Genomic DNA, 23424 nt, shown 5'->3' with positions numbered 1-23424 from the left:
CCTGCTGGACGATTGCATCTCCTTTTTTGAGCATTTTTAATAACAGATGAATCCAGACCCATATAATAAAAAGGCTTGTTGCTCAGGGCGGCTCTGGCCACCTCTTTTATTAGCTCTGTTTTTAGCTCACACATAGCATTCCTTTGCAATTTCCTTTTTTTCATATTTGCAACTTCTGTCACGTATAAAAGGGAACAATGGCAAAAGGAAAACGCAAGCTGAGCTCTACAAGCAGTGACTTAGATTCCACCTGCTAATGCAAAAGGAAAATTGCAGGCTGGCGGGAAGCTCAGCCCTACAGAGGATTCTGGGATGTGTAGTCTAGACTTTTGGGGGCACTTCCGCTCTGGGAAAGCGTGGCTTTGTTATTTGCTCTACTGGGGAAATAGGAACCCATAACCCAGTGCTCAGTGGGTTCGGTGGTACTTCGGCTACTTGAGGACGAGAACACGAAGCCTGCTCCCCTCGGGGATTCTGGGAAATACGATTCGGCCGTGGGAGTTGAAGCCGGCACTTCCGCCTAGAGGGGCGGGGCAGCGGCTGCCGTTCCTCCCGGGGATGCTGGGAAGTGTAGTTCCAGAGCTCCCTGCCGTCCCAGGCACTTCCGCTGCAAGAGGTTGAGAGCGCGGCCTTCATTCCTCTCGTGGAGGTGAGTGAGCTTTGGGATCCCGCGACCTGTTTTAACTTTTATGGCTTGGTCGTAGGATCAGCGGGGCTCGCTCTTCGGTCAGCAGGAAAAGACGCTGCGGCGAGCAGCGGAGGGCGGAGTTGAATGGCAGGGCAGCTGATTGCCTTACTCTATCCGGAGCCGCTGCGTTCGGGGCGGTTCGAGAGTCCCCAGATTGGGAGTGGACCTGGATGGGGCGGCGTCTGAGGGTCTCCTGGACTCTCAGCGGCCCGACCCGCCTGCCCTCACCTCCCACAGCTCTGTCGCTTCCTAGCGGTATAACGTTGGGTGGGAACTTAATCTTTTGGTGCTTAGTTTCTGGTCTTAGTTTCCTCTTCTGCAAAACGGAATGTTAACCTTATGTATCTGTTTTGACAGTAATATAGTACAAGTAAAATGTGTATAGAATAGTACAGGAATGTGGCAACATGTTGGCTATTAATATTAAAACTATGGTAATAACCTTAAAAATATTCATTTTTCAGCAAGCGCCTGGCTTTCCTTTCTGATTCCTGCAGGAGAGGAGGCTGTTCCTGGACTATTTCTGACCTGTTTTTTAAGAAAGAGTGCATCACTCAACAGGTGGCATCTGGAGTTATCCTCTGTGGATTTTCCAGGATCTCAGACAAGATCGTGCAATCTCCCAGCCTCCTTTCCTTCCCCTGCTCTGGCTTCTGAAAGAATGCTGCGGAGAGGAGGAAAGAGAGCATCCTGGCTCCTAGCAGCAGAGCCCCACTGTGACAGGACCTAGCATTCACCTTTCTCTTCTGTTCCGAGTGGAAGAAGGTATTTCATTCATTGCAAATGTGTCTGCTACAGAAGTGTCCCGTTATTGAGTAATTGGGGAAAATGTGACATGGATATTAGTCACACTAAACATTGGGTGCTATCACTCTGAGGGCTTTATAAAAACTAACACACTGAACCTTCACAAAGGCTTTGTGTTGTGGGTTCTGTTCACCTTACAAAGGTGATGTGGGTACTGTTGTTACACCAATTTTGCAGACGAGGAAATGGAGAGAGCCTAATTTACTTTCCTATGTCACAGTGCTAGTAAGAACAGTGGGATTTGTGTCCTAGAATTGGGTTCCTTACATCTGAATACCCTTGGTCCCACAGTTTGAAATCCCAATTTAGAATTAGGAAATAAAATAAACAATCCATATAAATAAGCATAGGAAACTGGCTACAGAGGAGCCATTTGAGATCAAGTTGGGGACGGAGGTTGGAATTTTACTGTAGAAGATTTTGAAAGAAAGGTTGAGTTTGGACTTCTTTATAAAATTTTGAAAGAATTCTCATTTAATTTAATTTTAAGCAATATTAGTAGTTCATATTATAATCATAGAGATGCATGTTCTCTGTACAGGATGCAGAAAATACAGAAATATAAAATATTACCAATTTTCTTAATACTAGGATATAGATTATTATCAACATTTTAATGCATTTCTGTTTGGCAGTTTTTAATGTGTTTTTGTCTGTTTTATGAAATTGTTATCACACTATTCATAGTGGGTTGTTACTCCCTTATTTTCGACTATGGAAATATCCAAACATACCCAAATATAATGAACTCTTACATACAGTCACCCTGCTTCCATCCTTGCTAATCTTATTGCCTCTCCCACCAACTTTTTTTTTGCCTTGAGTATTTCAAAACAAACCCAGATGTTCAGTCAGTAAGGCTTAAAAACTAATAATTATCATTCATTGTGTTTTGTGTGTTTTGCTTTTTTTGAGATGGAGTCTTGCTCCATTGCCCAGGCTGGAGTGCAATGGCGTGATCTCGGCTCACTGCAACCGCTGCCTCCTGGGTTCAAGCAATTCTCCTGCCTCTGGGATTACAGATGCCCGCCACCACGCCCGGCTAATTTTTGTATTTTAGTAGAGACTGGGTTTCTCCATGTTGGCCAGGCTGGTCTCAAACTTGACCTCAAGTGATCCACCCACCTCAGCCTCCCAAAGTGTTGGGATTCCAGGTGTGAGCCACCATGCCGGGCCTCATTAATTGTTTATATATGAAGGCCAAGGGAGGGGAGATTCTATTCATTTGCCAGGGCTGCCATAAGAAAATACTAAAAATTGGTTGGATTATACAGAAATGTATTTGTTACAGTTCTGGCGGCTAGAAGTCCAAGATCAAGGTGTCGCCAGTTTTGGTATCTTATAAGGCCTCTCCCCTCTGTGTGCTTGAGCTCCCTTGCTGTATGTCAACTTCATCACCTCTTTAAAGACCCTATTTCCAAAGACAGTTATTTTCTGAGATACTGATCATTAGGACTTTAACATTTTGAGAGAGGCACACACAATTCAGCCCATAATAGATATTAGCAGCAACTCTAAGGTTTTTGACTCCTGGCAGCTAGGAGAATGCTACTTATGTGAGAAAGCTAGAAAGAGTTGCAATTTAGGAAAAGGAAGAAGATTGATTTTCTTTGCTTTTTTGGAGTTGCACTTGCCACTGGCATATAACTCTTGGTTTCTTATCTCTCTCCCATTAGACTTCAGGGACCTCTGTTTCATGGACATTATCATATTCTCAGAGTACCCAGCAAGAGGTTTGCAAAGAGGAGTTATTCAGTGAGTAAGTGTGATTCATGTAGCTCTCCAACAGGCATCTGGATTTTGGGTGCTACAGCTTGCAATTAGAGAACAAAATAGAAAGATTACCCATAGTCCTTGTCCATTATCTCACGTTTGATGGGCTGTAGAATCCATCAACTTTTTCAGAGTATTCAAAAGTTGAGTACAATTGTGGATAATATTGTACAATTGTGGATAATATCTAAAACAAACTGCCTTAAAGACAAATCAAACCACTGTTAAGGTACAGTCTTTTTTGTTTTTGAGACAAAGTCTTGCTCTGTCGCCGAGGCTGGAGTGCAGTGGTGTGATCTTGGCTCACTGCAACCTCCACCTCCCAGGTTTGAGCGATTCTCTTGTCTCAGCCTCCCCAGTAGCTGGGATTACAGGTGTGCACCACCATGCCCAACTAATTTTTGTATTTTCAGTAGAGACGGGGTTTTGGCATGTTGGTCAGGTTAGTCTCGAACTCCTGACCTCAAGTGATCTGCCCGCCTCTTCCTCTCAAAGTGCTGGGATTATAGGCATGAACCACCATGCCTGGCCAGGTTTAATATTTATCACATGGAGATTATGGTAAGGACTGCTGACATTTGTTGGGTGTTTCTTATGACTTGGAGAATTTCTAGTGGTTTCCATGCACTAGCTTATTTGTTTTTTATGACAGTTCTATTTTATTCTGATTTTAAAGATGAAGAGCAAACACAGACAAGTTAACTATACAGATGACCCGGTGGCATAGTCAGCGGGGCAGAACCAGAATCAAACTTCAGTAGCAAGTCGGAACACTCAGTAACTGAATAACCTTGGGCAAGTTACTTGAACTTTCTGTGCCTCAGTTTTCTTACCCGTTAAGTAGGGATGATATTAATAACTACCTCGTAAAGTTTCTGTGAACAGATATGTAACAATGTTTGAAGTAGCGCCTCGCATGTAGTAAGTCCTCTGTGTATTATAGACTAAAGCTGGCCTTCATCTTCTACAGATAAATTGAAAAATGCAACAAGTTATTGAAGGAGCAAAGGGGTGTGTGTGTGTGTGTGTGTGTATATATTTTTTTGCTTTGTTTTGTTTTGAGACAGAGTCTCGCTCTGTCATCCAGGCTGGAGCACAGTGGCACAATCTCGGCTCACTGCAACCTCCGCCTCCAGGGTTCAACCAGTTCTCTGCCTCAGCCTCCCGAGTACCTGGCATTACAGGTGTCCGCCACCATGCCTGGCTAATTTTTTTGTATTTTTAGTAGAGATGGGGTTTCACCATCTTGGCCAGGCTGGTCTTGAACTCCTGACCTCGTGATCCACCTGCCTGGGCCTCCCAAAGTGCTGGGATTACACGCGTGAGCCACCACACCCGGCCTCAAAGGTATATTTTTAAGTATTCTTTTCTTCCCCACTTTCTGCTTTTTCTATGGATGCTTTAATTCTGTTATATATTTAAACAAATGTGTATAGTTTCTATGATAGTGATTGCTGAAACCTATAACGAAGTCTAATTTGCTGTCTTTTGAACTTAGCGAGTCCCTGTGGGATGATTCTATGGTCTATATTGCCTTAATAAAAAGGTCTACGCCTGCACTATCCAATAGTGTAGCCATTAGCTACATGTTATTATTGGCACCTGAAACATGACTACTCTGAATTGAGATATGTTATAATCGTAAGGCACAACAGATTTCAAAGACCTACTATGAAAAAAAGAATGTAAAATCCCTCAGTAATTCTTATACTGATTACAAGTTGAGGGGATAATATTTTGGATATGTTGGGTTAAAGAAAATATATTGTTGAAATTAAGCTCACTTGCTTCATTTTACCTTTTTAAATGTAGCTATGAGAAAAATTTAAATTACACAAATAGCTTGCCTGCATTATATTTCTCTTGGACAGCACTGGTCCAAGAGAAAGGGAAGCCTCCCCTTTCACTCTGAGAATTTGCCTCCAGAAGCATTACCAGTCATTCTGCAGCTCTTTCCTCTTAGAGAGAGCTCGAGGGGCATCTTATACTGGAGAGAAGCAGGGAGCTGATAATCAGTAGGCCTGAGTGCCAGGCAGAGCCATGCCCCCAGCTTCCCGGGTGCCCGTGGACAGTTCCGTCAACTCTTTAAGAGGCAATGTAGAATAATGGCAGTGGTTCTTGAACTGTGGTCACATCAGAATCACAAGACCCAGGCCCTAGACTCCTTCTGTGAGCTTGAACCTCTGTGTTCTTTATTAGTAATTCAGGTGTTCTGGTCACCTATTCACCCCATTGGTAAAGGAGGGATTCCCCACCTGCTACTGTCTAAGAGTCCCCCAGACATTGAAACTTAATCCCCATTGTGGTATTATTAAGAGGTGAGGCCTTTGGGAAATGATTAAGTCATGAGGGCATGAAGGAGTTAATGCCCTTATAAAAGAGGCTTCAGAGAGAGAGTTCACCTCCCTTGTTCTTCTGCTATGTGAAGACACAGCATTCCCCCGTCCCCCTTTTCCCCTACCCTTTTGCCACGTGAGAACACAGCAAAAAGGCCCTCACTGGACCCACAACCTGCTGGAGCCTTGATCTTAGACTTCCCATCCTTCAGAACTTTTAAGTTTAGGAGTACACATGCAGGTTTGTTATATAGGTAAACTTGTGACATGGGGGTTTGTTGTACAGATTATTTTGTCACTAGTGCCCATTAGTTATTTTTTCTGATCCTCCACGCTCTGATGGAGACCCCAGCATCTGTTGTTCCCCTCTATGTGTCCATGTGTTCTCATCATTTAGCTCCCACTTATGAGTGAGAACATGTGGTATTTGGTTTTCTGTTACTGTGTTAGTTTACTAAGAATAATGTCATCCAGCTCCATCCATCTTCCTGCAAAGGACATTTTTTTTTTTTTTTTTTTTTTTTTTTTTGAGACAGTTTTGCTCTTGTTGCCCAGGCTGGAGTGCAATGGTGCCATCTCAGCTCACCACAACCTCGACCTCCCAGGTTCAAGCGATTCTCCTGCCTCATCCTCCTGAGTAGCTGGGATTACAGGCATTCACCACCTTGCCTGGTTAATTTTGTTTTTTTTTTTTTCAGTAGAGACAGGGTTTCTCCATGTTGGTCAGGCTGGTCTCATACTCCTAACCTCAGGTGATCCACCTGCCTCAGTCTCCCAAAGTGCTGGGATTACAGGTGTGAGCCACTGCACCCAGTCAGGATATCTTTTTTATGGCTGCATAGTATTCCATGGTATATATGCACCACATTTCCTTTATCTAGACTGCTGTTGACGGGCATTTAGGTTGATTCCATGTCTTTGCTAAATACCAGACCTATGGCTTTTTAACAAAAAAAAAAATTTCTGTGTTCTTCAGGGCTGAATTACATGCCTTCAGTTATCAGATATCTACATGGCTTTCTCTTCCTATATTTGAGGTCTCTGCTCAAATATAAGAGAAATCTTTCATGACAAAAACTTGTTCTGTGACAGCCCCTCCTTTCATCTCTTTTTATTTCTTTACCCTGCCTTCTTGTTCTTAAAAGTGTTTCTCACTATATATTGGGCGTTTGTTATGCCCTCGTGGCCCATTATAATATCAGCTTTGTGAGATCAAGGTCTTTGTTCACTGCTGTATATTTCACATCTAGGACCCTTGGCTGGCACAGAGTAGACCCTTCAACAATTATATGTGGAATGAATGGTTCAGGTGATAAATAATGAGGCCTTGATCCACATGGTGTATCTATCAACTATTCACTACATCATTAAAGTAGCCATTGTGCAAATCTTTGAGTTCCTTCCAAATGCTTGTAGCAATATAATAGGTGTTGGGGATGGAGCAGGAAACGAAACTCCCCATTAGAGAGGTGTAATGCATATAAGTAAGTAAATATCTAGAAGGATGTTAGAGAGGAATAAGGGCTTAGAGAAAAGAATTAAGCAGAGATGAGGGATAGGAAGTGTTGGGGTGCAGTTAGGAGACCGAAATTATCTACAGGATGGCTAGAGACTCTGAGGTGGTGACATTTGAATAAAGAAGGAAGAGGTTCTTAGTGTGGCTCTTCTAATAGTCTCTCCGGCCCTAGCCTCCTCCCCATCAAGCCTCCTCCTGTCTGAGAGAGTAATCTGTTTCTAACACTCCTTTCCGGAAGTTCTTCAGTGCTCTCCTGCTGACTTGCAGATAATATTGTGACTTGAACATCATCATGGTTTGAATTCTGCCTTCCTGTCCCATCTCTTTCTGCCTATTATTTGTCTTCACATCATGACATTTGTTCTCTGGGAGTTTTATAGTGATTTGGATTCTCTGGCTAATACAGCTCAGTCATCCTCCAGGGCTCAGATTAAGCCACGTTTGTGTAGAACCCCCTGCATTCCAGTGTGGGCTTAGGAGCCCATTCCTCATGCTGCCAGAGGATGCTGTGCACTACTCTGGCATTTAGCCATGTGTAGTGGAATTGCCAGTTTCCTCATCACTAGACTGTGAGCATCTTGAGGCTGGAGAATTGCATCTCTTTTAGTAAGGTTCCCACAAGTCTTCATTGAGTTAATAAACTCATCTATTTAATGAAGTAGTAATAAATTCACCTGCCTAGTGCTAATTATGCAGGCAGTAAAACAGTGTTCGTTCTCAGTATTTTAAGGGACATATTCTGTAGGTTCCGTAACAGTGACTCATGCTGCATTGACTTTGAAGAGCAGAGAGTACTGTCCTAAGATGTATTTAACAAAATCCAGAGATGCTTTTCCTTCCAAAAATGACTTTGATCTTGCCCAAGGACAGCAAATATTGTGAAAGACCTAGAGGAAAAACTTGGAAATAAAATCTCTGCTCTCCAAATCCTCCCAACTGGAGTCAGTCTCAGAATTATACAACTCAGAGAGACCTTAGACCAACTAGTCTAGTCTTCCTATGTGCATCTCCATGTCTGATGGTGGGTTCATTCATTCTTTCAGTCATTTCTGCTGGGCAATTACTTTGTACAGGAACTGTTTTAGGTACTTGGGATATAAAGCTGAATAAGCATTCATCACAAGACAGATGGTTGATGTGCTATTATCACTTTTTTCCCCAAGGCAATGGAAATATGCCCCCTGCAAAACATTCTTATTGAGAAGAGGTTGCTGGGCAAATAATAGAGTTAGAACAAAGTGAATTACAAATTCTAAAAGTATTTCAGGCTGGGTGTGGTGGCTCACACCTATAATCCCAGCACTTTGGGAGGCCAAGGTGGGTAGATCACTTGAGGTCAGGAGTTCGAGACCAGCCTAGCCAAAATGGGGAAACCTCCTCTCTACTAAAGAAACAAAAGAAACAAAAAAAATTAGCCAAGAATGGTGGTGGGTGCCTGTAATCCCAGCTATTGGGGAGGCTGAGGCAGGATAATCTTTTGAACCAGAAGGCTGAGGTTGCAGTGAGCCAAGATCATTCCACTGAACTCCAGACTGGGCCACAATGTGAGACTCCATTTCAGAAAAATAAATAAATATTTCTTCTAAGATTGGAAGGTTTTATGTTTCCCGTTTCCGTAGTAAGGGTTCTTCTATCTGAACTGAGAGAACTAAGAATAATTTACTAATAAATGAAACAGTAATTAACTAATACTAAACTTTTAATCTGGGTATTTTACTCTGTTTCCACCCTCCATAGAATCAGAATCATACCCTGAGAGCTACAAGGAGAACTCCATTTTTCACTGTGCAGGGGCTCTCTCCTGAAGGGTCAAGTGGAATCTGGAATCCAGCCCATGCTTCCCCATCATCAAGCCATGTGAAGCTGCAGACTCCCTGAGTGTCTTAGTCCGTTTGTGCTGCTATAACAAAATATACCATAGACTGGGTGGCTTAAACAGCAAACCTTTATAACTCACAGTCCTGGAGATGGGGAAGTCCATGATCAAGTCACTGGCAAATCCAGTGTCTAATGAGGCCACTCTTAGTGGTTTGCAGAAGCTATTGTCTTGTATCTTCCTGCGGGGAAGAGAGAAGGAGCTAGGTTACTTGCTTTTCTTACAAGGACAGCAATCCCATTATGGAGGCTTCACCCTCATGACCTAATTACCTCCTAAAGGCCCCACCTCCCAATAACATCACATTAGGGCTTCAACATAAGAATTTTGAGGGGACACAGACGTTGGTCCACAGCAGCAAGGGAGGGGCTCCTTGACTGTTTCATGTAAAGCAGCTGCATGGGTTTATGCATAACTTCTATTGATTGTTTAAGCTGCCAGAAACTGTTCCACGTGTTTTATGTATACTTAGTCACTTTCACTGATCTTCCTATGAGGTAGTTATTATTATTATATCCAATTTATAGATTAGACATTAGAGCACAAAGTACTAGCAAGTTGGAGATGCCTGTATTCCAGTACTGGTGGGCTGGTTCTGGAGTCTAGACTGTTCACAACTCTGTTCTCTACTCCCTTAAGCAGCTCCCTTGGCTTCAGAGTCCAATCTCCATTTCTCTGCCTTTTACCCCTAACTCTGGAGCCCTCATTTCTCCTTCCATGAAACCTTAGATTCCTATCTGCTTATTTTTGTCTTTAGAAGCAACAGAGAGACAAGATTTGGAATAGTGGCTCTTGTATGAAAGCCAGATTCAGGTACTGTTCCTGCCTCTTGACCTCACCGAGCCTCAGCTTCCTCGCCTGTTAAATGGATACAATTGCCATCATCATATTTGTTGAGAACTCCCTAAAATGCCAGGTATTATGCCAAGGGCATTGCATAAATTCACTCATTGATTCCTCACAGTAATCCTATGATTAACATCCTGTTTTCATTTCCTTTCTTTTAGCTGAGCATAGGCACAGAGGTTTGGGTGGTTGGACCAAGGTCACACAACTGATGCAACAGTAGGTTCTTCACAGGTATGTGTGAAGTACCTTAATGAAACATCATGGACCAGCTTCTTCATATGTTAAACATCACCATTTTTGTTGTTATTACTGTACTTACTGTAGCTTGTTAATTTCAGTGACATTGATTATCTAATTTATAGCTGCATAAATCTTGCAGAGTCACGATTTTTTATTCAATTTCCTCTGTCTCTCTGATAATCTTTTTAAGGCCGTACTGTTAAAGTAAATTTTGCAAGGTCTTTTTTTTTTAGATTTTGTCTTTCTCTTTAGAGATAGAGTCTCGCCCTGTTGGCCAGGTTGGTCTTGAACTCTTGGCCTCAAGCAATTCTCCCACCTTGGACACAGAGTGCTAGGATTACAGGCATAAGCCACCATGCACAGCCAAATTTTTCAGGGTCTTATACCTTTTAGAAACCAGTCCATATAGTCAAATTCATAGAGAGAACGTGGTTATCAGGGGCTGGGAGGAGGAATGGGGAATTATTACTTAATGGGTACAGAAAAAATTCTGATGATGGATGGTGGTGATGGTTGCACAACAATGTAAATGTACTTACCGAACGTAACCACTTAAATGGTTAAAATGGTAAATTTTATGCTACGTATTTTACTATCAAAAAAGCAGTCATCTATGTACAGTAGTCCCCCCTTATCCACAGCAAATACCTTCCAAGAGCCCCAGTGAATGACTTAAACCTCGGATATTACCGAAGCCTCAATATACTATGTTTTTCCTTTACCTACATACTTATGATAAAGCTTAATTTATAAATTAGGCACAGTAAGAGACTAACAATAACTCAAAATAGAATAATGATAAAATACTGTAACAAAAGTTCTATCAACATGGTCTCTCTGTCTCTCAAAATATCTTACTGCACTCTACTCACCTATTTTTGGACCATAGTTGACTTCAGGTAACTGAAACCACAGAAAGCAAAACTATGGATAGGAAGGACCTCTGTAATCTTAAGTATTATTGCAAAAGCCTCAAATTAAGTGTGGGAAACCAAGAGAGAATAACAGGTATTTCAGAGGTTAAAGGCAAGGTTAAAGCACAAACCTCTACTAAAAAATTCATTGGCTGAGTGTGGTGGCTCAGACCTGTAATCCCAGCACTTTGGGAGGCTGAGGCAGGAGGATCACTTGAGCTCAGGAGTTCGAGACCGGCTCGGGCAACATAGCAAGACCTCGTCTCTACAAAAAGTCAAAAAATTAGCTGGACATGGTGGTGCACACCTGTGGTCCCAGCTACTTGGGAGGCTGAGGTGGGAGGATCGCTTGAGCCCAGGTATGAGTTCATGATTGTGCCGCTGCACTCCAACCTGCGCAGCAGAGCAAGACCCTGTCTCCAAAAAAATATATATATATATATTGGTAGAAACCATTAATGAGGACAGGTTTTATGTTACTGAATGTTATATGCTTTTCTGCAGCTAAGAAGTAAGGTACCCTGAAAATGTTCTTTGAGCTTTTCCCCTCATTTAATTCGTAAACAATCCTATGAGGTTAATTCTCTCATTGTTAATCTCTTCATTTTATGGCGTGAAAGAACTGAGGCACAGAGATATTAATAATTTGTCCAGGATTTCATAGCAAATAACAATGCCATAAATCTAGGCACTTGGCCCCAGAGGTTACTCTTAATCTGAGCATTTTACTCTCAATTTCTACTCCCCCTAGAATCAGTCATACCCTGAGAGCCACAAGGAGATACTATGTTAGGGGCACACTGTGTGTGGTCAGGCAGGTCACTCGCTTGCCAGAGTCTTACAGTCAGAGGGACAAGTAGTATCTGGAATCCAGCCTAGTCTCTGTTCATCAAGCCAGCCTGAGGAAGGAACACTGTTGCTATTTCATGTTTAAAAAACAGCTATGTGGGTTAGTGACATCCTTGGCCAAACTCTCATGGCTTTTTTCTCCTTCCCCCTTGTTTTCTCCTTCCCTCTTAAGACTTGGCACTTCTCCAGAAGGAGGAGGACAAAATGACGAAGTCTAAGGTGAGTTGGACCTCCCTTTCTCCATAAAAATTGTCATCTCATTTCTGAAAGATTACACACACCTTATTCTTTTTGTTAGGAAGATGAAGGAGAACAGTAGACATTTAAGAACCTCTTGTGTGCCAGATGCTTGCTGCTTTTTACTTTTGTGTTAATTTTTCTTGCTTCACTTTATGACTTTATGATTTGATAAATAAGCATAGAAAAGTCAGTAACAGAATAAAAATCTCTCATTTTCCTACTATTTCCCTTACAAAACAACTGTTTTGATTTTCCATGTTCTTTTCCTCAGATGTATTCTGTGTATTTGTAAGCATTGTATAGATAAAATGTTCAAGTTACACCTTTTCTAATTAATATTATTTGCCGCATATTTTTATAGTCCCTTGAATTGATGTTACTCTGTGGTGTGTGTGTGAAATAACTTTTCTCCTCATTCATCAACATTTAGGTAGTTTAGAATTTTTACTGAAAACGGTTACTACAGTTTTCCCACAAATAACCATTTTTTTCCAAAAAGCAATTTGAAGGAGTTTTGCTATTATTTACTTTTAATGTTATAGAAACACTATATTGAAAAAGTACTTTTGATATGTGGTACTTTGGGTATTTCGTATATCAATGATTCAAATATGACATCGTGCAACATGATATCTCTGATCAGAGAAAACATTATTAGGTATTTCCATGTAAGAAAGCTAGATTTTTCTTACCCAGGCCTGAGTTGTACCCTATGTATGTTTATTTACTGATCTGTATTGTTTTACTCTTATGTTAACTTATTTTATTCAAGTAATAATGTACTTAATTTTAGAAGTCCAGTAGTACAAGAGGACTTACCAGATACTTTTCTTACTGTATTTATTCCTCACACCAACTTTATGAGGCAGTACTTGGTCTCATGCGCATTTTAATTACAAAGAAACAAGATTGTAGAATTGTGGAAAGTTGCTTAGTTTCACTTAGGATACCAGAGATCCAACTGATTTCAAAAGACTCCAGGATTTTTACTTAATTGAAGAGAGAGAGGCAAAGGAAAAGAATTCTTCACTCAGAGGACCTGGCCCTTTTTGTGTGGGTGCCTAGCTTGTCCTGGTTAGTAGAAGATGCCTCAGATAATACCACCTCTACTTGATTCTCTCTCCAGTGGCCTCTTCTTCTCTATGATCACTGTCATTCATTTAGGGCACCTGAATGTGCAGGGCTCCAGGGATGAACAGCGTTCATATGATTAAAACAATATGATATGCTGGCTGGGCACCATGGCTTATACCTGTAATTCCAGCAATTTGTGAGGCTGAGGCAGGTGGATCACTTGAGGTCAGGAGTTCGAGACCAGCGTGGCCGAACATGGCAAAACCCTATCTGTACTAAAAATACAAAAATTATCCTGGCATGGTGGTGCATGCCTGTAATCCTAGCTTCTTGGGAGGCTGAGGCACGAGAATCACTTGAACCCAGGAGGCGGAGATTGCAGTGAGCTAAGATCATACCACTGCACTCCAGCCTGGGGAACAGACAAGGCTCTGTCTCAAACAAACAAACAAACAAACAAACTATACGATATGCTAGTGATTCTTTATCATGGGTGATTTTACCACCCCGCCCCCCACTCCCCGGCAATATCTGGAAACATTTTTGGTACCACAGGTCAGGGGTGCTACCAGCATCTAGTAGGTAGAAGCTAAGGATGCTGCAAAACACCCTACAGTGCCCTAGACACCCCCACACAGCAGACAGCTATTCCGCCTGAAATAGCAATAGTGCTGAGTTTGAGAAACCCTCCTCTACACAAAGCTATACGACACCAGCAAAATGTAGGTGAACAACAACGTATATGCTAAAAAAAAAAAGACTTAAAATCATCACTAGAAATTTTACAGAGTTGTAAGATAAAACTCTAAATGGAATATCAATAAAAGGACAGTAACAGGCGAGATACCAAAGAAAAATAAAGATGTCCAGTAAATATATGAAAATATGATCTTACTAATTAAGTACACACCAAAAAACCAAGTTGTTTCTTACTGAACAGATTGCCTAGGATTTTGAAAAAGTCAGTTATATTCAATGTTATATATGGTATGGAGAATCAATGATATTTACTTTCTCTTGGGGATAGGATAAGATAGGGAAAAATTGAAAAGAAGATCTGTCGTACATCATAATTTGGAAGTTGCATATTCTCTGACATTGTGATTTTTCACTTCTTGGAACTTACCTAAGAAAATAGGTGGGTAATATCTATGTAAAAAGTTGTTCTTTACAGCATTTATTATAAAAAGGAAAAATCTCTAAAATATAATACACTTTATATGGAATGTTTAACTATATGATAGTAAAGTTGAGTATGGTCTCTTAAGAATCTGGCACCTTTCCCTACACATCTTTTTCACATTTCTCAGTGCTATCTGTCTTCCAGTGGACCTATATTGCAAGATTTAGGTGGAGTGTGTTTGATGTTGTAGGAGCCAGTGACATTCAAGGACGTGGCTGTGGTCTTCTCTGAGGAGGAGCTGCGACTGCTGAACCTTGCCCAGAGGAAGTTGTACCGAGATGTGATGCTGGAGAACTTCAGGAATGTGGTCTCAGTGGGTGAGGACAGGCATTCTCTGACTGAACATTGTCTCCCTCCGGTGTCTCTCTGTCCTTGGGTATACAGGGCTTTGGAGCTCTTGAACTGGTTTTCAGTTTTCTAATCATCCATCATAAGACAGATATGGAATTTTTAGTCTTTCCCCCTGGCAAAAGTGTGTATTTTGTTAATGAACTATAACTTGACAGCATGACAACTATACACTTTTATACTTTCTCAAATTGTGGTCATCTCCAATTAATGGCTCATGATATACATTTGATGAATTGTACCATTGGTTTTTTTAATGAAATAAAATGGGGTAGAAAATGTCAGAGCACTTGGCAATAACTGCACATTGCAGCAAAGACTATGTCTTGTTGCCAAGAAGAATGTGAGAGACAATGGAGAGGGTATGATGAAAACATATTTTTTTTCTAGTAATTTATACTTATATCTGCATATCTTGGGTCTTTGCATGAAATATACTTCCTCCAATGGGTCATGATTAGAAGTGTGGAAAACACTAATTTTGATGTCCTGAAGACGATGAAATGAGGACAAGAATTTTTAGTAATTTTGGCCTCTAATGTATTAATTATAAACCTATGTCCTTGCCTTTTCACAGGGCATCAGTCCACACCAGATGGTCTGCCCCAGTTAGAGAGAGAAGAAAAGCTGTGGATGATGAAGATGGCAACCCAGAGAGATAACTCCTCAGGTGAGGAGGGGCTGGGGCTGCTGGACTTTTTTCTATTAGTCTTGGAGATATTCCAAGGTTGGTAAACAAAAATATGTGATGAAGGCATAGTCTAGAACAGTTTTTTCCCCCTGATAAATATCTAATCTAATTCTAATTTATTGGGTGCTTTTGGATATATGAAGATCTGTATTCATTAACCCACTTAGTTTGTTCAGGATGCTAAAACAAAATAGTATGGACTGGGGAATTTATAAACAACAGAAATTTATTTCTGACATTTCTGGGGGCTGGGAAGTCCAAGTTCAAGGCATCAGCAGATTCGATGTCTGCTGAGGGCCCACTTCCTGATCCAATGACAGCACCTTCTTGCTACGTCCTTAAATGGAAGGGGCAAGAAATCTCTCTCAGGCCTCTTTTATAAGGGCACTAATCCTATTCATGAAAGATCTGCCCTTATGACCTAATCACCTTCCTAATGCCTTAGGAGTTAGGATTTCAGCATACAAATGGCAAGGGCACACACATTGAGACCATAGCACCCACATCTAATGAAAGCTTAGCTTTAGTTGTAATCAAATTGAGTATCATTTCCCCCTTGTGGCTTTCCTGTAGCCATTAATAGTGAATCTTGCTCACTTGGTGAAGAACTACTTTGTAGAATAAAGATTCTCATAGCCACTTTTGAGGCAAGTCTCTATAAAAGAAAATCACTTTACACAAGGAAAAAATAATGTTTAGAGAATAGCTTTTAAGTCTTTCCCTTTAAAAGTGTTCTTTGTGGCAACCATCCCCCTCTTCCAAAGAGAGTTACAGAAAAGAATGTTACTTCTCATTTTAGACATCCCTATTCAAATATGGTATGTATGGCAATGCCTTTATTATCTACAAAATTAGCCACTAAGCAAATAAATGTTATAGAAGATAGCCATTAAATAAACATATTCTAAAGAAGGTAGATTTTAGTTTTCTCTTCATTGTAATAAGGGGCTAACATATCATTTTCAATTAGAAACATTATAACCTGGGCAAAATAGGGAAATTGCCCTACTCAAATTGACACATTCTCAGGAAGACAAAAAAAAAGTCACATTTAAAAGTGAAAACTTGCGGCTAGGCATAGTGGCTCATGCCTGTAATCCCAGCACTTTGGGAGGCTGAGGTGGGTGGATCACCTGAGACCAGGAGTTCCAGACCAGCCTGGCCAACATGGTGAAACCCCGTCTCTACTAAAAATACAAAACTCAGTTGGGCATGGTGGCGGGCGCCTGTAATCCCAACTACTCGGGGGGCTGAGGTAGGAGAATCACTTGAACCTGGGAGGTGGAGGTTGCAGTGAGCCTAGAGCGCGCCATTTCACTGTAGCCTGGGCAACAAGAGTGAAATTCCATCTCAAAAAAAATGAATAAACATAAAAGTCAAAACTTGCAAAATATATACAGACATGACAAACTAAGTAGGCTTCAACTTAAAGGAAACACATTTATCTGTTTTCCAAGTTTCCATTATTACAATATAACTTTCTATTTGAACAATTTATTTGATTAAGAAATTAATACCTTTCTTAATCATTTAGGCTAGGAGGTGTCAAACTTTTGAGTATGAGTTACAATAAGAAATACATTTTATATCATAAATAATATAAACATTCACATATGGGTAGATGTGTGTGTGTGTGGCCTTAAACAATAATTTATGCAGAGAAATACATTACTGCTTACAAAACACATCTAATATTTTTCTATTCTGTTAATGCTTGTCACAAGTTACTGAATTTATTTCAAACTCACTAATAGTCCTAGCCTTCAGTTTGAAAAACAATGGCGTGATCCATATAGAAAAATGTATTTACATCCATCCATTTTCATAGTCTGCTTTCAGAGACAACATTATTCCCGAGTCTCTAAATATTGACTCCTACTTGAAAAAGGAAAAATTTCAAAAACAATGAGAGAACAAAAATTTTAGAAGCAATCAATCCCTAGATACCCTGGCCACTTTTCTGCCTTACGATTTTTTTTTTTCCTAGGTAATTGTTACCATGATTCTGTGATCAGCATGATTTTCTCATCAGCACTATCCACTTAGCTTAGCCCTGCATCCAGTAAAACCTTAAAACTTCCCAGAAGAATCGCTCTTTCCAGTCCCTTTCCCATTAGGCATAGTTTACTTGAAAAAGTTCTTTCACTTTTGTAATTTGGCTCAAAGTCTCCTAGAGAAGACAAGTGGGAATTCTTTTATTCAATACATCTATTGAACACTGTGTGTCAGGCGGAGCTCTTGGGTGATGATAAAGTGGTGAATGATATAAAATGCTTGTGCTCATGGATGGCAACATCCGTTCAACAGAGACATAAAAAATAATAAGGGACATATTTAGTTTGTCAGAGGGTAATACGTGCTTTGTCAAAACAAAACACGTGAATGGAACTTGCCAGGGGAGTGAGGTAGATGGGGAGAATTTACTATTTGATATTGAGTGGGAAAGAGGCCTCACTGGGCCGGGCATGGGGACTCACAACTGTAATCCTAACACTGTGAAAGACGGAGGCAGGTGGATAGCTTGAGCTCAGGGGCTTGAGACCAGCCTAGGCAAGATGGTGAAACCCCAGCTCTACAAAAAATACAAAAATTAGCCAGGTGTGGTGGTGTGCCTCTGTAGTCCCAGCAGCTTGGGGGGATAAGGCAGGAGAATCACTTGAGCCAGGAGGTTGAGGCTGCAGCGAGCCAGGTTCACGCCACTGCACTCCAGCCTGGGTGACAGAGTGAGACCCTGTCTCAAAAAAACAAAAAGGGCCAGGCACGGTAGCTCACACTTGTAATCCCAGCACTTTGGGAGGCTGAGGCGGATGGATCATGACATCAGGAGTTCAAAACCAGCCTGACCAACATGGTGAAACTCCCCTGGTGGTTATGGAAACTTTAATTGCTATTAGGTTTTAGAATAATGTATGTTATTACCATAAACCTCTTCTCCCAGGTGTTCTCATGGAGGATATTTCCTAGCAAGAGGTAAAGGACCACTATCTGTTTACACTTGAACTTTAGGTATGTAGGTCAGCAATCCCCAATCTTGGCATCAAGGACTGGTTTGTTGGAAGATGGTTTTTGCACAGACTGGGGGCGGGGGGATGGTTTTGAAATGAAACTGTTCTACCTCAGATCATCAGACCTCAGTTGGATTCCCAAAAGGAGCACGCAACCTAGATCCCTCACACACACAGTTCACAATAGGATTCACGGTCCCATAAGAATCTAATGCCGCCACTGATGTGATGGGAGGTGGAGCTCAGGCAGTAATGGCCATTTGCCTCCTGCTCACCTCCTGCTGTGTGGCCCATTTCCTAACAGGCCACGGACTGGTATTGGTGCACGGCCCAGGGGTTGGGGACCCTAACTTAGGTGATAAGGTATTTTCTGAAAAATGTATGTCTTTCTAACTAGCACAGTGCCTCAAAATCTCCCAATCTTGGAATAAACTTCCAATGAAATAATCCCAGGCAAAGGTTTTTGATAATTTATGGTAGGAGTTTTGCTAGACATTTTGAACAGGGCCACTTTGTTCAGATGTCTATGCAGTAGGCAAATTTTGTGGAAGCTATTCATTAGACATCTGCTATAGCAAAAAATTAGGCTTTTAGTAAGGTGCAGTTTCTTGGTAAAGATTTCTTAGGAAACATGTTTCCTGTTCTGCAACCACCACATTTTTACCTGGTAGCTCACACAGAAATTTAGTGTGATTCTAAGCAGGTCTCATCAATGTGTAATGAATGAGAACCTGATGACTCCCTCTTGGTGTCTTGGTACATGTACATGATGATAATGAGAAACGGAACCTTCTCCTGGTTCAATGAAGCCTTAGGCTGTGGGCCTGAGTTTATAAACTTGACATCTTGGAACAAAACATTATTCACATGCTCCATCTCCAAATTTTCTTTATCCTTTTAGGAGGCAAGAATCTAAAAGAGATGGAGACTCTTCAAGAAGTAGGATTAAGGTACCCGTCTCATGAAGAATTTTTCTGCTCCCAGATCTGGCAACAGATTACAAGAGAGTTAACCAAGTATCAAGATTCTGTGGTAAACGTTCAAAGAACAGGCTGTCAGTTGGAAAAACGAGATGATTTGCACTATAAAGACGAGGGATTCAGTAATCAAAGTTCCCATCTTCAAGTTCACCACAGAGTCCACACTGATGAAAAACCCTACAAAGGAGAACATTGTGTGAAAAGTTTCAGCTGGAGCCCTCATCTTCAAATTAACCAAAGGGCTAATGCAGGAGAGAAGCCCTACAAATGTGAAAAATGTGATAATGCCTTCCGTCGGTTTTCAAGTCTTCAAGCCCATCAGAGAGTCCACAGTAGAGCAAAATCATACACAGATGATGCAGCTTATAGGAGTTTTAGTCAGAGGTCACATCTTCACCATCATCAGAGAGTTCCCACTGGAGAGAATCCATACAAATATGAAGAGTGTGGGAGGAACATTGGGAAAAGCTCACATTGTCAAGCTCGTCTGATAGTTCACACGGGAGAGAAACCCTATAAATGTGAGGAGTGCGGGGTAGGCTTCAGTCAGAGATCGTATCTTCAGGTTCATCTGAAAGTTCACACTGGAAAGAAACCATATAAGTGTGAAGAGTGTGGGAAGAGCTTCAGTTGGCGTTCACGACTACAGGCTCATCAGCGGATCCACACTGGTGAGAAACCATACAAATGCAATGCTTGTGGCAAGAGCTTTAGTTACAGCTCACACCTTAACATTCACTGTAGAATCCACACAGGAGAGAAACCCTATAAATGTGAGGAGTGTGGGAAAGGTTTCAGTGTGGGTTCACACCTTCAGGCCCATCAGATAAGCCACACTGGAGAGAAACCATACAAATGTGAGGAGTGTGGGAAAGGCTTCTGCCGGGCCTCAAATCTTTTGGACCATCAAAGAGGCCATACTGGAGAGAAACCATATCAGTGTGATGCATGTGGTAAGGGCTTCAGTCGTAGCTCAGATTTTAACATTCATTTTAGAGTCCATACAGGGGAAAAACCCTATAAATGTGAGGAGTGTGGCAAAGGCTTCAGCCAGGCCTCCAATCTTCTGGCCCATCAAAGAGGCCACACTGGAGAGAAACCCTACAAATGTGGTACATGTGGGAAGGGCTTCAGTCGGAGCTCAGATCTTAATGTACACTGTAGAATCCACACAGGAGAGAAACCCTATAAATGCGAGAAGTGTGGTAAGGCCTTCAGTCAGTTCTCCAGCCTTCAGGTGCATCAGAGAGTCCACACTGGAGAGAAACCATATCAGTGTGCAGAGTGTGGGAAAGGCTTCAGTGTAGGTTCACAGCTTCAAGCCCATCAGAGGTGCCACACTGGAGAGAAACCTTATCAATGTGAGGAGTGTGGGAAGGGCTTCTGTCGGGCCTCAAATTTTCTGGCACATCGTGGAGTCCACACAGGAGAAAAACCATACCGATGTGATGTGTGTGGTAAGCGCTTCAGGCAAAGATCCTACCTTCAGGCCCACCAGAGGGTCCACACAGGAGAGAGACCATACAAATGTGAGGAATGTGGGAAAGTCTTCAGCTGGAGCTCATACCTTCAAGCCCATCAAAGAGTTCACACTGGAGAAAAACCATACAAATGTGAGGAGTGTGGGAAGGGCTTCAGTTGGAGCTCAAGTCTTATCATTCATCAGCGAGTCCATGTTGATGATGAGGGTGACAAGGACTTTCCTTTATCAGAGGATTCACACAGGAAAACTCGATAAAATATGTTTTACTATCTCAGATGGGTGCTGAAATATTTTAATTATCAGAGCTATCATAGACAAAACATTTGTTTTATAAAGTCAGTAGTTCGGCCGAGTGATTGGGAGACCACACAGCAGAGAAACCTCACAAGAGTGGAGACATATGGACTGCATTCAGAACACTGACCATTAGCTGATACATGCAGACAAGAGGATCAGGAAGGATGAGTCTGATCTGGAGTAAACCAGAAGTACTAAGATGGGAATGCTGAACGCTATTCCACTAGAATATAAGGTCCAAGAGGGTAGGGACTTTGTTGACTGCCAAATCTACTCTGCCTTTTCAGTGCCTAACACATTGTAATTTTTCAGTAATATTTGAAATTACTGTCATACTTGAAATTCAGTAATATTTGACATTTATCTCTAAAAGTTTCTCTAAAATTGTACTCAGAAGAAGAATTCTGCAATGCTTGGAAGATATATAAGTTAGTCATATGGCCTGATTTTCCCATTTTTGCAGGTCTCGTGGATGAGTGTTTATCAAACTGAAGGTTGCAGCTTGTTAGTGGGTCCAGAGATCAGTTTCTGGCTAGCAACTAGAAATTTTGTATGTTAACAGTACTTTATTGAGGTGTAATCTGCATGCAGTAACATGCACAAGTCTCAAGTTTATGGCTTCCTGAATTTTGACAAATGTAATAATCACCAAGATCCATGTATACAATGTCTATTAAACCAAAAAGTTTTCTTGTGCCCATTTCCAGTCAATCCCACCTCCAGTGCCAAGTATTATGATTTCTATACCATAAATTACTTAGGTCTGTTCCTGAGCTTCCTATGGATTTAGTATGTACTCTTATATCTAGATTCTTATGATCAAATGTATGATGATCTCAGTAGATTCAGAGAAAACATTTGACAAAATTCAGCATCCACTCATGATGAAAAAATTTTTCATAAAAGGCATCCATGAAAATCATACAAGCTAACCTTATTTTTTTACAGATGAGGGAATAATTTATATACAGTGAAACTGACTTTTTTTACATTATTAGGGAATAATTTATATACAGTGAAACTGACTAGTGTATCATCATGCATTTTGGCAAGTACTGTCATATGAACACCACCATCACAATCAAGACATTCAACAGTTCTAGCACCCCCTGCCCTGAAACTTGCTTGTTCTGTTTAGTCAGTCCCTCTCCCCATCACCAGCCCTTGTCAACCACTGACTTATTTTCCATCTGTATAGTTTATATCATTACCAGAATGTCATATAAATGGAATCCTAGAGTATGTTTCCTTTGGAGTCTGGCACCTTTCACTTAATGCTTCTGAGACTCATCTGTCTTGTTGCATGTATCAGTACAGAAGTCATTTCTTTTTATTGCTGAATAGTAGTCATATGGATGTGCCAGTTTGTTTATACATTTATCACTGGTGGGATATTTGGGTTTTCAGTTTGTAGTGATTATGAAGAGAGCTGCTGTCAACATTTGCAAACAGTTTTGTGTATCCACATTTTCTTTTGTCTTAGTAAATATCTAGGAGTGGAATTGCTGGGTTGTATGGTAACAGTATATTTATGAAAAACTGACAGACTTTTCTAAAATAACTGTACCATTTTACATTCCTACTACCAGTGTATGAAAGTCCCAGTACCTTAACTTCACCAACAATTGGTATGTCAGGGTTTTGTTTTGTTTTTATTTTGTTATTAGGATTTCAAAGGTTTTATACTGGGATTTCATTTTGGTTTAATTTACATTTCCTTAATGGCCATTGAGCATCTTTACTGCTTGTTTGCTACCCATATGCCTATTTTCTTTTGTGAAATATGTTCAAATCTTTTGTCCATTTTTTTAAAACCTGAGTTGTTTGTTATTGATTTTTGAGAGTTCTTTATATGTTCTGGATAGATATCTTTGTCAGTTATGTGTTTTGCAAATATTGTATACCATTATGTGACTTGTGTTTTTATTCCATTAACAGTATTTTTCACACTAGAAATTTTTTTTTTAATGAAGTTCCTTTTTTGTCTTTGGTAGATTGTGCTTTTGGTTTCAAATAAAAGAACTCAGCCTAATCCAAGGTCACAAAGATTTTTCTCCCACTTTTTTTATCACAACTTTTATGTTTTCAGGTTTTATATTTAGGTCTATGATATATTTGAGTTAGTATTTATGTAAGATGTGAACCTTTATATAACGGAGGTCCACTATTTGCATATGAGAATCCAATTAACTATTCTTTCAGTATTGCCATGGCACCTTTATGAATCCACTAACCATACGTGTATGGGTCTTTTTCTGGCCTCAGTGCAGTTTCA

At 40.8% G+C, this 23424-nt stretch overlaps 1 protein-coding gene across 27 annotated transcripts; it reads left to right on the top strand.

Annotated features, from left to right (window-relative positions):
• The first annotated feature begins 601 nt into the window (after positions 1-601).
• Positions 602-23195, top strand: ZNF45 (zinc finger protein 45). Of its 27 annotated transcripts, none has more exons than XM_077983143.1 (10): positions 602-649; positions 1186-1453; positions 3172-3250; positions 4494-4615; positions 9754-9912; positions 10004-10076; positions 12021-12067; positions 14536-14662; positions 15271-15363; positions 19291-23195. In XM_077983143.1, the coding sequence occupies exons 7-10, from the start codon at positions 12053-12055 to the stop codon at positions 21105-21107; spliced, it is 2052 nt and encodes a 683-aa protein (XP_077839269.1). In that variant the 5' UTR covers positions 602-649; positions 1186-1453; positions 3172-3250; positions 4494-4615; positions 9754-9912; positions 10004-10076; positions 12021-12052; the 3' UTR covers positions 21108-23195. The 27 variants fall into 27 exon arrangements, with proteins under 27 accessions (XP_077839269.1, XP_077839265.1, XP_077839262.1 ...); XM_077983139.1 differs by having other exon boundaries at positions 3172-3254; positions 4497-4615; XM_077983136.1 differs by having other exon boundaries at positions 3172-3254.
• The last annotated feature ends 229 nt before the right edge of the window (positions 23196-23424 follow it).

Source organism: Macaca mulatta, chromosome 19 (genome assembly GCF_049350105.2).
Source record: "Macaca mulatta isolate MMU2019108-1 chromosome 19, T2T-MMU8v2.0, whole genome shotgun sequence".
Taxonomy (NCBI): Eukaryota; Metazoa; Chordata; class Mammalia; order Primates; family Cercopithecidae; genus Macaca; species Macaca mulatta.
The sequence above is the reverse complement of the archived record's forward strand: the minus strand, read 5'-3'. Positions and strand labels throughout refer to the sequence as shown.